Here is a 12,988-nt window from a genome sequence, read left to right as displayed (position 1 = left end):
TCCTTCCTTCCTGGAGAGCTACGCTGTGTTGCCCCTCCTAACACGACCACTTTATTATCGTACATTCATGACTTGGAATCTCAGTCTTGGTGAACGTGGCCCTAATACTCGGTCACATCAATTGGAGTCTATATCATGCATTTCTATGTACCTCCGCTTCTGCTAAGAGTTGTAAACTTGTCTTCCTGACACCTGCTGGATGGAAGAGGAACTGCCAAACGTAGGACGTCAAGTCCTGGCTGGCTCATCCGTTCTGCCGTCTCGTGTGAACTGAACAACATCGTTTCTAAGCGAGTGCAAGCTTTGCAATGACAGAGAAATAATTTATTCTCCGAGGCCGATTAATGAGCTGCAATGCTGCTGAGTCAGCAGAGAAGACTTTTTAAACGCAGAAGCTCATTTGCATATCAAAAAGCGCCACCCGTCTGCACGGCATTTGGTCTTTTTTCGTATTGAATTCACACATATCAGCGCCTTTCATCTCCTCGCAGTCGTTGCATTTTCACCCCATTCTTCTCTCTCTTTGCAGCTTTACGTCTCTGTCGAATTTGGGAGGAGGTGGCAGCTTGTGCACGACGGCGTCGTCCCCAACAGATTCTATTGGTGAGCTCCCCCACACCCGAAACATGTACACATCTTGTTGAGACGCAAGCATGCGCGAGAAACCTCGAGCTGTCCTTCCCTGTCTCGTCTTTCTTTTCTCTTCTGGCAGCCTGATTTGTCTTTGCAGGGAACATGATCACACACGAGTGGCTTAGCAGTACGCTGCAATAGCAACCTTACTTTTTTTTTTTTAACTTTTGCCACTTCACCACTTACCTCTGTACCATTTCAAGCCATTCGTTGAACTTGAACCACTTGAATTTCAATCAATATCTGGAATAGAATTGGGCTGTTCTCAAAGCTTTGAGCGGTAGTGTAGTTGTTCAGATATCTGAGCTGCCACAAAAGCAAAAAAACATTTGTGTCAAAGTGAAAGTTATGCTTGAAATGTATCTTTTCACAAAAAGCTGCTTTTCTCCCTTTTCTAGTTGGGAGCTGATATTTTCCTGAAACTTACCTACGTTCCTATATTCCTATGTTCCTTACCTATGTTACCTATGTTCCACTGCTGACCACTAAAGAACACAAAAAGGTAGAATAAACGTATTTTCCTGATGCAAGACGAGAGTGTAATGTTTCCTTTGGTAGGTTCCATGTTTCTGTAGCCATGCAACACAATAGTCTGTGTGCCGGGAAACATCAGTCAAAATGTCTTTTGAAAAACAGCCGGGATTGAATGAGTTCAATTCTATTTTTAGAATGTGTGAAGGGCCAATAAAAAAAAAACATCCCTGGTAAACGGTCCCCCGGGCCACGCTTTGCACACCCCTGCTTTAAAGCAACTTTTGCCATTTTGGATCCATCCTGAACACAACGCTAAAGTGATTTGTGTGGATTTGCATCCCCGCAGAGGAAGTGGTCATATTTACATGTCGGGTGACTCATACTGCAGCACTGCACTCTGCAATCAATACATTCCAGCAAAAGGTGTTTTACTTTGATTGCAGTTTGGTGACTTTCCATAAGCCCGAGTGAATAATGGCACATCATCCATCCATCCATCCATCCATCCATCTTCTATGCTGCTTCTCCTCATTAATGGCACATAATGCTGATGTTTTATTATCAGAGGGAGTGACAAGGAGTTTAGGGAGGCTGCTCTTGTTTTGCTGAATTATGCATGCATCCACTTTTTTGCATAATGCACTAAGCAACTAGTTTACACATGATGGTTAATATTTGATGATACCGAGACATTCAGCTCATGAAATATCAAGTCATCACGGCCCAAAAACCGTCCGTCACCATCAAAGAAAGAAAGATGTCTGCAAGCGCAAGTAGGAAGATTAAAGCCCAGGTTGGAGCTTTAACAGATTTTTGTATTATTCTTTTTTATGGTTGTTGGCTCTGGGGGAGAGATGATGACTTGTGGATTTGATGCCCAACTAAGCACAACGACAGGTTTAATGCAGACTGGCGCAAACAAATCATTTGAGCCAAGCAAGTTATTACGGCGTCAATACTGGGTCACCGTTAAATACAGCGGGTGCAAGGCAAGCTAGATGGCCTCGTTCAGCAGTAGGGGGGCCGTTGTTTGATTCCTGTTTGCCGCCTGGGAAATATTAGACAGTAATGTCACATGTGACCTTGGCAGCTTGAGATTTCAAATCATTTTGCTTTCGGACTTTTGCTCTTCCGGATCAACGACATGACCCTGGTGAGAAAGACTGATCAGTGAAATGTTCTACAAAATGTGAAAACGTGCTCTTTTGATGGGTTACTACGGTGCTGCTCTGTTATTTCCTGTCATGCCCCAGCTGGGGGCCACAAGTGTTTAATGAAATACTCTTGAGAAAGTGATAGTATTTATCTGGACTGTTCAGACCGAACTCCAATGACACCAGCGAAATGCAACAAAATGGAGAGCAGTGAAGCAGTGAAGCATCAAAGCGTATTCAAGAGTCAAATTGTATGTTGAGTACCGCTAATTCATACACGTTGGCAGGTCTGCACTCATATTTAAAGTCTCACTGCGACTCCCCCCAAGGGGGCCTGCCCCACAATGTGAGAAGCACTGGGTTGGTGAAATTAGTCAATAGAATGAATGTAAGGAAATAACCCATCTCAAGAAATTGTCAAACCACAACACAGTTTTAAATTGAATTGAATTGAATTTTATTTTATTTTATGTTAATGCAGGCTGAGCTGTTTGCTCGTTACTGCTGTTACAACATTGGTTCTGTTGCTGCTGTGTTAAGCGATACACTTAAAATTGAAGTTATATGTTGTTTATTTGATATAATTGTATTCACTTTAAGAATGTAATTGTATAGAAATATATATATATATATATATATATATATATATATATATATATATATATATATAGAGAGAGAGAGAGAGAGAGAGAGAGAGAGAGAGAGAGAGAGAGAGAGAGAGAGAGAGAGAGAGAGAGAGAGAGAGAGAGAGAGTTTTCATGTCCTGCTCACAATGAACGCCCCCCCCCTCTGCTTTGGGATTGGGATCATTCAACTAGAGAATTTGCCGTGGGTTTACGATGCCAAAAGTTGGCATTGATGACAAAAGACGAATAACCTCAAAGTCAAACTACTGCAATTGGTGATTTATTGACACTTTAGAGAGGCTTCAAAATAAAAGTTGAGGCATCGGTTGTTGTTTCACATTGCAGGACGAACGACCTCGTTCTGATGTTAAAATGAGATTTTATTCAGGAAATAAATCCAACTGGAACGTTCCCATCAATTCCCTTCAACACTGAAGCTTCCATGAAGGAATTACGTAACTGCATCCTGCACTTCTTTTTTCTTTTGGAGAGAGCCAGCGAGAGAGAATCCAACAAAGATGATTTACTTTTTAACATACACCCTGGTCGGGCGGGCGGCGGGGTGCGTATTAGTTATGGGGGGCAGTTTAACATCGCCGGGGCGCCATGTCGGTGCAAGGGCTGCTGTTTGCTGATAGAATAGGATGAAGTATTGGACAGAAAGTCCATTAAAAGAGATGGAGCTGGGAAGCAATTACAGAGTGCTGAGGGAAGCAGGACGCACCTCGTTATATTGGAGCTCAGACACGCCATGGAAGATAAGAAGGAGCCCCTCCTGTGTCAAAACAGCCGCTATCAATACAACAAGTGGCCACTCCTGTCACTAAGCGCATGACCGCCGTCATGTCGAGTCTCCTCTCAAAGCCAGAGAACACGTCCAGGTACACTTCAGGTCACATGTCCATCACTGTAATGCGTGAGCTGCTTGTATTATTGCCTGGGGCGTTGAAGAAGGGGGAGAAATTAGAAAGGTGTACCAGGGCCCCAAGCACGGGGTAGTGAGGGGGTTGAAGATGTTTTTCTTTTATTCAAATGTCCGTCCATCCATTTTCTATGCCGCTCATCCTCATAAGGGTCGCCGGAGTATGCTGGAGCCCGTCCCAGCTGACTTGGGCGAGAGGCGGAGTACACCCTGGACTGGTCGCCAGCCAATCGCAGGGCACATATAGACAAACCAGACCATACCTTACCATGCCATGCCATGCCATACCAAACCATACCATACCGTACCATACCATACAAAACCAAACCAAACCGTACCATACCGTACCATACCATACCGTACCGTACCACACCGCACCATACCGTACCGTACCATACCGTACCATACCGTACCGTACAGTACCATACCGCACCGTACCGTACTGTACCGTACCGTACCATACCATACCATACCATACCGTACCATACCGTACCGTACCATACCATACCATACCGTACCATACCATACAAAACCAAACCAAACCGTACCATACCGTACCATACCATACCGTACCGTACCACACCGCACCATACCGTACCGTACCATACCGTACAGTACCATACCGCACCGTACCGTACTGTACCGTACCGTACCATACCATACCATACCATATCGTACCATACCGTACCGTACCATACCATACTGTACCATACCCTACCGTACCATACCATACCATACCGTACCATACCGTTGGACAATTTAGAATCTCCAATTAACCGAACATGCATGTTTTTGAAATGTGGGAGGAAATCAGAGTACCGAAATCGGAGAAAACCCACACACACACACACACGGGGAGAACATGCAGAGGGCATGCAGAGGGCCCTCGTTTAAATATGTCAGTTGTAAAAACCGACATCATAAATGTGAAGATAAAATCCTTTTTAGACTTAGACAGACTTTATTGATCAACAAGGGAAGTTGCTTGCTTACGGTAGCTCAATTGCAGAAGAAGAAGAAAAACGCTCTTAAATAAAATGCAGTACAGTATGAATAAAATACAATCAAATAAAAAGAGTAGAAAGATAAGCAAGATTTGCGTATGCACAAATAGTGTGTAGAAATATAAGTAAGCACATGTACATGTACACTTTATACAAGGGCGGGCAGACAGTACAGTCCAATAATGCTGGCAATGATCTTTTACAGAAGGCGAGGTATTGTAGAGCTGGATGGCGTGTGGAATAAATGAAGTCCTGTAGCGTTCACTGTTGGAACGGAAATGGAGGAGTCTGTTGGAGAATGAAGTCCGCTGCCACTCCATTTGTTGTACGGTTGCCCATGATGGAGAGCACTTTGTCCAGTGTCCTCCTGTCTCTCACTGTTACAAACGCCTCCAACTGAGTGCCGATAACTTGTTCGGCTTTTCGGATCAGTTTGTCCATCCGGTTTATGTCCGTTTTGCTGGTGCTGCTCCCCCAACAAACCACAACAAAGTATAGGCCCTGGTTACCACAGACTGGTAGAAGATTTCCAGCAGCTTGCTGCACACATTGAAGGACCTAAGCTTCCTCAGGAAGTCGAGTCTGGTCATGTCCTTCTTATAGAGCATTGCTGTTGTCCTTCCACTCCAGTCTGCTGCCCATGTGGACCCCCAAGTACTTGTGGTGGTCCACTACTGCCGCCACCTGGCCCTCAGTGGTGATGGGCTCCGCTGGAGTCACCTTCCTCCTGAAGTCCATCACCATTTAGTTGTGAAAGTTCGATAAGATGGCTTAGGACCAACACCCACCTTGCAAAAATGCAAAATGGTTCATTCCACCTGGTAGGACCTCATTCATACACAAGGCTGCGAGCGGCATCATGACCCCCGCTAAGACAAAATCAGGCTGCCAGAAGAGAACAGAAAGCTAAAAAGCACGGATTCATGCTGCAACGTCAGTTTTTTCATGAGACCCAGATGTGCCTGGCTGCACCCTCGCTCCTGGCTGTATGATACGAAAAAAGGAAGCACAAAATCACCTTCAGATAGACAAAAACACATTTGACTTACTTTTTGAAGACAACATACATCACAGGTGAAACTTGCAGAGGATGAGACGCCTCCTTTAAGGAGACTTTGGTGAACTCGGTGTCTTCCACTGCTGAGAAAGGCTGCTCTCGTCCGATGAATATTAGCTTAGCCATCTGACTGTCGCACACATACGGGCGAGTGTTAGCCACATGTCTGTGTTAGCTGCCGTTTGACTGCTGACCACATGGTGAGCCTCCAAACCTCACCACGCTCCCTGCAGGGGAGCTCTTTAACGTGCTACCCCCACAAGACAGTTTTGGTTGCACGTGTTGGCAGTTATGTTCCACACGACAGACGTGATTGCTTTTGCTTTGAAGGACAGCGGGAGGGCGACATTGCCAAAGACGTCAGTTAGGGCAAGACACTACACTGCGCAAAAGGATCACTGGTTGCAATAGTGCTAGCCACAGGTGATCTGTCGGCGCATCCCTGAAGAACACCTACAACGTTTTTCCAAAGAAAGATCAGTACAGCCCCAATGTTGCAGCACATCTTCTAGTCTGCTTTGGAGGTCATTTATGGGCCTGCCTTTTTGAGATCCTGTTCTGTGAGCCCCCCGTCAAACAACACAAAACACAGTAAAACAACTTCAGGATACACTACAGTGTGTATGTGTGCGCGTGTGTGTGTGTGTGTGTGGTTTGAGGGTGGGGCGGAAGGCTTATACTGGATATGAGGTGTCAGAATTTGCCTGATTATTGCTCCTGCGAGGACGGCGGTTATGAACGGCTTCTCACATAGAATGATGAAACATGAGGGCTAAATATGGCCCACATTGTCTATTCTCTCTGTTCTGTATTTCATTTATTATTTACAGCTTATCCATAATACAGGAAGCTTCATTAAGACATCTAACGCGTGGACACAAGTTCATCGTTTTTGTTGAAGCACTTAGAAATTCAAAACACTTAACTATCTATAACTACACTGCTCAAAAAAATTAAAGGAACACTTAAAAAACACATCAGATCTAAACTGGGGAAAAATGATCTTGAATATCTTTCCTGATAATAAGTGGGTGATGTATTAGTAACAAAATGATGCCACATCATTTGATAGAAATGAAAATGATCACCCTATAGAGGGGGGAAATCAAAGACACCCCAAAAATGAAAGTGAAAAAATGATGTAGCAGAAGGCCCTTCAACCCTCAGCAGGATTGGTATCGGGATCGGAGACAGGTAGTTACTCCAGGAGAGTTGGACAGGGCCATAGAAGGCCCTTCAACCCTCAGCAGGATCGGTATCGGCTCCTTTGTGTAAGGAGGAACAGGATGAGTACTGCCAGAGCCCTACAAAATGACCTCCAGCAGGCCACTGGTGTGAATGTTTCTGACCAAACAATCAGAAACAGGCTCCATGAGGGTGGCCTGAGGGCCCGACGTCCTGTAGTGGGCCCTGTGCTCACTGCCCAGCACCGTAGAGCTCCATTGGCATTTGCCATAGACCACCAGAATTGGCAACTACACCACTGGTGCCCTGTGCTCTTCACTGATGAGAGCAAGTTCAACCTGAGCACATGCGACAGACGTGAAAGGGTCTGGAGATGCCGTGGAGAACGTTATGCTGCCTGCAACATCATTCAGCATGACCGGTTTGGTGGTGGGTCAGTGATGGTCTGGGGAGGCATATCCCTGGAAGGATGCACAGACCTCTACAGGTTAGATAATGGCACCCTGACTGCTATTAGGTATCAGGATGAAATCCTTGGACCCATTGTCAGAACCTACGATGGTGCAGTGGGACCTGGGTTCCTCCTGATCCACGACAATGCCCGACCTCATGTGGCTATGCAGGTAGTTCCTGGAGGATGAAGGAATTGATACCATTGACTGGCCCCCACGTTCACCTGACCTAAACCCAATAGAACACCTCTGGGACATTATGTTTAGGTCCATCCGGCGCCGCCAGGTTGCTCCTCAGACTGCCCAGGAGCTCATTGATGCCCTGGTCCAGATCTAGGAGGAGATCCCCCAGGACACCATCCGTAGTCTCATTAGGAGCATGCCCCGACGTTGTCAGGCATGCGTACAAGCACGTGGGGGCCACACAAACTACTGAGAATCATTTTGAGTTGCTACAATGACATTTTGGCAAAATGGACCAGTCTGCTGCATCATTTTTTCACTTTGACTTGCTTCTCCACCTCCCATAGGACCGCCCCCAGTACCTTGGTCACAGGTACGATGGTCTCAGGGTTCTTGGTCTCCTACACAGGGCTATGAATCCGGGACAGAGCGTCGAGTTTCGTACTCCGAGAGCCTGGTCTGTAAGTTATGGAGAATTCAAAGCGGGTGAGAAACAATGCCCAGCGTGCCTGGCGAGAGTTCAGTCTCTGAGCTGAGCGTATATAAGATAAATTCTTATGGTCAGTGATGACCAAGAATGGCAGGGTACTGCCCTCTAGCCAATGCCTCCACTCCCGCAAGGCAAGCACGATGGCCAGCAGCTCCCGATTCCCCACGTCGTAGTTCCTCTCTGGTGGTGTGAGGCGGCGCGAGAAGAACGCGCATGGGTGCAGCCTCTGGTCGACCGGGGACCTCTGGGAAAGAACGGCGCCCACTCCTGTGTCCGACGCGTCAACCTCCACGAGGAACTGTAAGGATGGGTCAGGGTGCGTGAGTACAGGCGCTGAGGTAAATAGCTTCTTAAGTTTAGTAAATGCTTTCTCCGCCTCCGGAGTCCAAACAAAAGGTATTTAAGCAGATGTAAGCCTCATCAGAGGTTCCACTTTGATACTGAAATCACGAATGAACCTGCGGTAGAAGTTGGCGAAGCCCAGGAACTTCTGCAAGTGCTTCTTTGATTTAGGAGAAGGCCAATCGACCACCGCCTGTACCTTGGCGGGATCGGCGCGAAGCTTGCCTTTCTCCACAATGTAGCCCAAGAAAGTGACGGAGGAGGAGTGAAACTCGCACTTTTCAGCTTTTACAAATAATTTATTCTCCAAGAGCCGCTGGAGGATCTGTCTCACGTGCTGCACATGCTCCTGTGGAGAATTGGAAAATATCAGTATGTCGTCTAGGTATACGAAACAGCATTGGCCAATCATGTCTCGCAGCACGTCATTAATAAGAGCTTGAAACACGGCAGGTGCATTGGTGAGCCCGAACGGCATCACGAGGTACTCGTAATGACCCAAAGGTGTTTTGAAGGCTGTTTTCCACTCGTCTCCCTCCCGTATGCGAACCAGGTGATAGGCGTTTCGCAGGTCTAATTTAGTAAAGATGCTCGCAGAGTGGAGCGAGGAAAAGGCGGTGTCCATAAGCGGAAGAGGGTACTTGTTCTTAATGGTGATATCATTTAGTCCCCGATAATCGATACATGGGCGGAGGGACCCATCCTTCTTCGACACAAAGAAAAAAACGGCCCCCAATGGCGAGGAGGATGGCCGAATAAGACCCGCAGCGAGGGATGAAGAGATGTAGTCTCTCAGGGTCTTTTGTTCCGGTTGGGAAACATTATACAATTTTGAACAAGGAAATGGCGCATCCGGAACAAGTTTAATGGCGCAATCGTACGGGCGATGAGGGGGCAGGCTTAGCGCCGAGTCTTTGCTAAAAACAGCACTAAGGTCGTGATAATCCCGGGGAACCCCGGTGAGGTTAATATTTTCCGCACGCCTCTTCGGCGGCGAGTCCTTAGAAAACGCGGAAACGAGACACCGGGCATTCCCCCCCCAGTTGATAACTCTGCCAGACTCCCAGTTAAGGGTGGGGTTATGTAGTCGCAACCAGGGAAGACCCAGGACGACCGGGGCCGACTGAGAAGGAATGACATAAAACCTAATCCTCTCAAGGTGATTACCGGAGAGTTGTAGGGATAAAGATTCGGTTTGATGGGTTATAATGGCTAATAGTTTACCATCTAGGGAGTGAACCTCTTTGGGATTAGACAACCTAATAGTAGCCAACCTATGTTTCTTGGCAAAGTCTGCATCCAATTGTCGTCGGTGCCTGAGTCAACGAGCGCAACCACGGAAATGTTTATTCCTTGCCCCGTTATAATCCCAGCCAATTGGAGTCGACGTTGGCCCGAGGGAGCTGTCTTATTGGACGGCTCCCTCGCCGCATACTCACAGATAGGTGGTTTGGATCAATCCCCCCCCGAGGGTCGATCCTGCGGTGATACCGGCATGTCGGGGCTCTCCGAACCCACGGGCGATCCGGAACGGCGTCTGGGTCTGTCTGGACACCTCGACAGTTGGTGGTTGTTTCCAGCACAATACAGGCATAGGTGCAGGCGCCGCCGGCGGGAACGTTCAGCCGATGAAAGGCGTCGTCCCCCAAGCTGCATGGGTTCGTCGGTAGAGGAGGAGTCCCAACCCGAATCCGAGGTGCTGTGGGAGTGTCCTCTGGGAGGCGGGGTCCTGGTTCGGCGAGGCGTGGATGCCGTTGCTCCGCCGTGATTGGTCCATTCCCGGTGTGCGCGGTCCCTTTCCCTCAAACGGTCATTGAGGCGGATAGCGAGGTCGATCAGCTGATCGAGTGTGGTGGTATCATCCCGGACGGTGATCTCGTCCATAACACGGCTCTGAAGTCCTTTCGGAATATGCCGCGGAGGGCTGCATCATTAAAGCCGCTCGCTGCCGCTAATACACGAAACTCCACAGAGAAGGTGGCGACAGACTGGTTGCCTTGTCTGAGGTCCAGAAGGCGGCTGCCAGCCTCACGGTCCCCCACGGGGTGCTCAAAAACTTTTCGTAAGTCGGTCAAAAAAATAGCCAAGGAGGTGCGTTGGATTGGATTTGCTTAAGGCGATAGCCCACGCTGCTGCCTTGTCAACTAATAAACTCATGATAAAAGCCACTTTGGCTGAGTCTGAGCCATATGTGTTAGGCTGTTGGTCGAATACCAGAGTGCATTGATGGATGAATTGTTCACAAGAAGCCTCGTTACCTGAGAAGCCAATTGGCGGTGGAATGTTGGGCTCTCTGTGTGAGGTGGGAGGAGAGCGTGAGGCCTGGGACTCGCGGGTAGAAGCTAATTCAGAGGCGGAACTGGCGCTTCCCGTGCCGCTGGTGGCGAGCACCTGTTCCATGCGTGAGTCCAACGATTGTATGTTGGTGGACATGGGAGCGAGCGCCTCCATAATCTCTTGCAGGGAGCGTGAGTGTTCTCCCACGAGCGCACCCTGGTGCGAGAAAGCTGAACGAAAATGGTCAATCTCCGCGGGGTCCATATCTTTGGCCAGATCATTCTGTCAGGAACGGAGTGAGCCGCAGGTTGGAACCCAAGATGCGTGAGACGATGTGAGCTTGGAAGAAGTGTTTCCAAAACTCAAAAGGAGAAAAATATACAACACAGGCAAAAGTACAAACAAGGATCTAATAACTAAGGGGGACCCGGATGTCACACGGAAAAAGGTCAATGTAACAAAAGGAACTACCAAAAGAGTAGAGCTAGTAACGAAAAAGGCTGCTGAGAGATCAAGCAGGAGAAGACTAGGAGGAAGCTTACGCTGCTGGAGTATCCACGCAGGGGAAAGGTTAGCAAAAGGCTAGGCAAGTGTTACTAGTAGCAATGACAGTAGGATGGTAGCAGAGGAGCCTGGGTCGAGGAGTAAGAGTCAACGATCTGGCAACATTGGCTGGGGAGCTTGCATCTTAAAAGCAGCACAGGTAATCAGCTCCAGGTGTTGCCAATCAGCTCCTCAGGGTGGTGTGCAGGGTGTACTGCAAAAAGAGCACAGGAGAGGGCAGTATCGCAGTACACAGCACACCACACAGATAGTAAGAGAAAATGTTGTAATTCAGTGACAACAAGTTGTAATTTTACGAGAATAACATTGTAATATTATGAGGAAAATAACATTTAACATATAAATTGAATACTAAACATTTTATTATTATTATTGTTTTGTTTATATTGTATGGTATTATATTTAGTTGTAAAGGAAAGTACACTTGTCATTTTTGGAAAATTAGGTTGGGGGAAAAGTTATAATATATATAAGTTAAAGTTATACAAATATAAATATATATAAATATATTATGGGAATAATGTCATAATATTAGGAGAAGAAAATTTACTAGAAGAAAGTTTAAGTAGTTAGCAAATTAAAAGAAAACAGCAGAAATGCAAAAAAAACTGCTGTAACTTTACAAGAATGAAGTAGAAATATTAAAGAGAAAAAAAGTCATATTCTGACAAGGAAAAAAGTCACAATTTATCAAAATAAACTTGTAATATTATGAGCCATTTAGAATAGACTCGTCAAAATAACGTCAAAATATCATGGGAAGGAAATAAAAAAGAAGAAAGTTGAAATATTTAGAAAAAACCCAATACAGTGTTCCCTCGCTCCATCGCGGGTCACCTTTCGTGGGCTCGCTGTTTTTGTCTTTTTTTTTCTTAAAGCGTATGAACTGGCTGTCGACCATAGTCAATCACTCTCCTTCGTGCCTAGCGGCCGTATTTCCTGTCGTGTGATCGCTAGCCAGCAGCTTGTCTTGCAGTGTGACTTTGAACTCTGAACTCTGAACTACGTTTGCACGTTTTCTCCCCGGCAAAACCCACAATGTTCACGACACGTTCTACACCCAGAAGGCGGAGGAAGATGCTAACCGTCACACAAAAAGTTGGACTTGTGGATGTGCTGAAGGAAGGTGGAAGTTACGCAGCTGTAGGGTGCCATCATGGAATAAACCAATCTGCAGTTGGAAAATGGGAAAAACGTGGATTCTATGACTATGCTTTTTCAGCCGTAAGACACAGCTGGGATGAAAGTTCTTGCTAGCTTGTCTGCACGTGTTGCTTTGCAAAATATCAACGTAGCAAAGATGCGTCTTTTCATTTTTCACTATGTGGTCCCTGGAAAAGGTTTGGACCCCCCTGCTGTAAAACAGTGATTCCACTTTCTACTTTTCCCAGTCAGGGGGCGTCTCAGCGAGTCGACTGCATGAACACTTTTGCCTTCATTATTGAAATGTTTTTTTCCCAATGAATACCGTCTTTTAAGAGGGCATGAGGTTGCTATGGTAACACTCCAGCTCATGCTAATTAGTATTTTTTTTGCACGGCCACTACGGTGCCGCAGGCGGGATATATTCCGCCTGTCAAAAAGGCGAGGACCCCACACCACTGATGACGTGCTTCTGTCTCCTG

The 12,988-nt window shown here is 46.7% G+C and overlaps 1 protein-coding gene across 5 annotated transcripts in view; it reads left to right on the top strand.

Moving 5' to 3' along the window:
- The window catches only part of LOC129193754 (VPS10 domain-containing receptor SorCS1-like), an 80,333-nt gene that overhangs the window by 25,532 nt on the left and 41,813 nt on the right, over positions 1-12,988 (top strand). For all 5 annotated transcript variants that reach the window (XR_008573603.1, XR_008573604.1, XM_054798341.1 and 2 more), the window contains exon 5: positions 530-603. Coding sequence is in view for 3 of the 5 variants with exons in the window: in XM_054798341.1 (XP_054654316.1) it covers positions 530-603 (74 nt within the window). In the remaining 2 variants the exon portion in view is untranslated. The remainder of the gene's footprint in view (positions 1-529; positions 604-12,988) is intronic.

This window comes from Dunckerocampus dactyliophorus, chromosome 14, assembly GCF_027744805.1.
Source record: "Dunckerocampus dactyliophorus isolate RoL2022-P2 chromosome 14, RoL_Ddac_1.1, whole genome shotgun sequence".
Taxonomy (NCBI): Eukaryota; Metazoa; Chordata; class Actinopteri; order Syngnathiformes; family Syngnathidae; genus Dunckerocampus; species Dunckerocampus dactyliophorus.
This window is presented reverse-complemented; position numbering and strand designations above follow the sequence as displayed.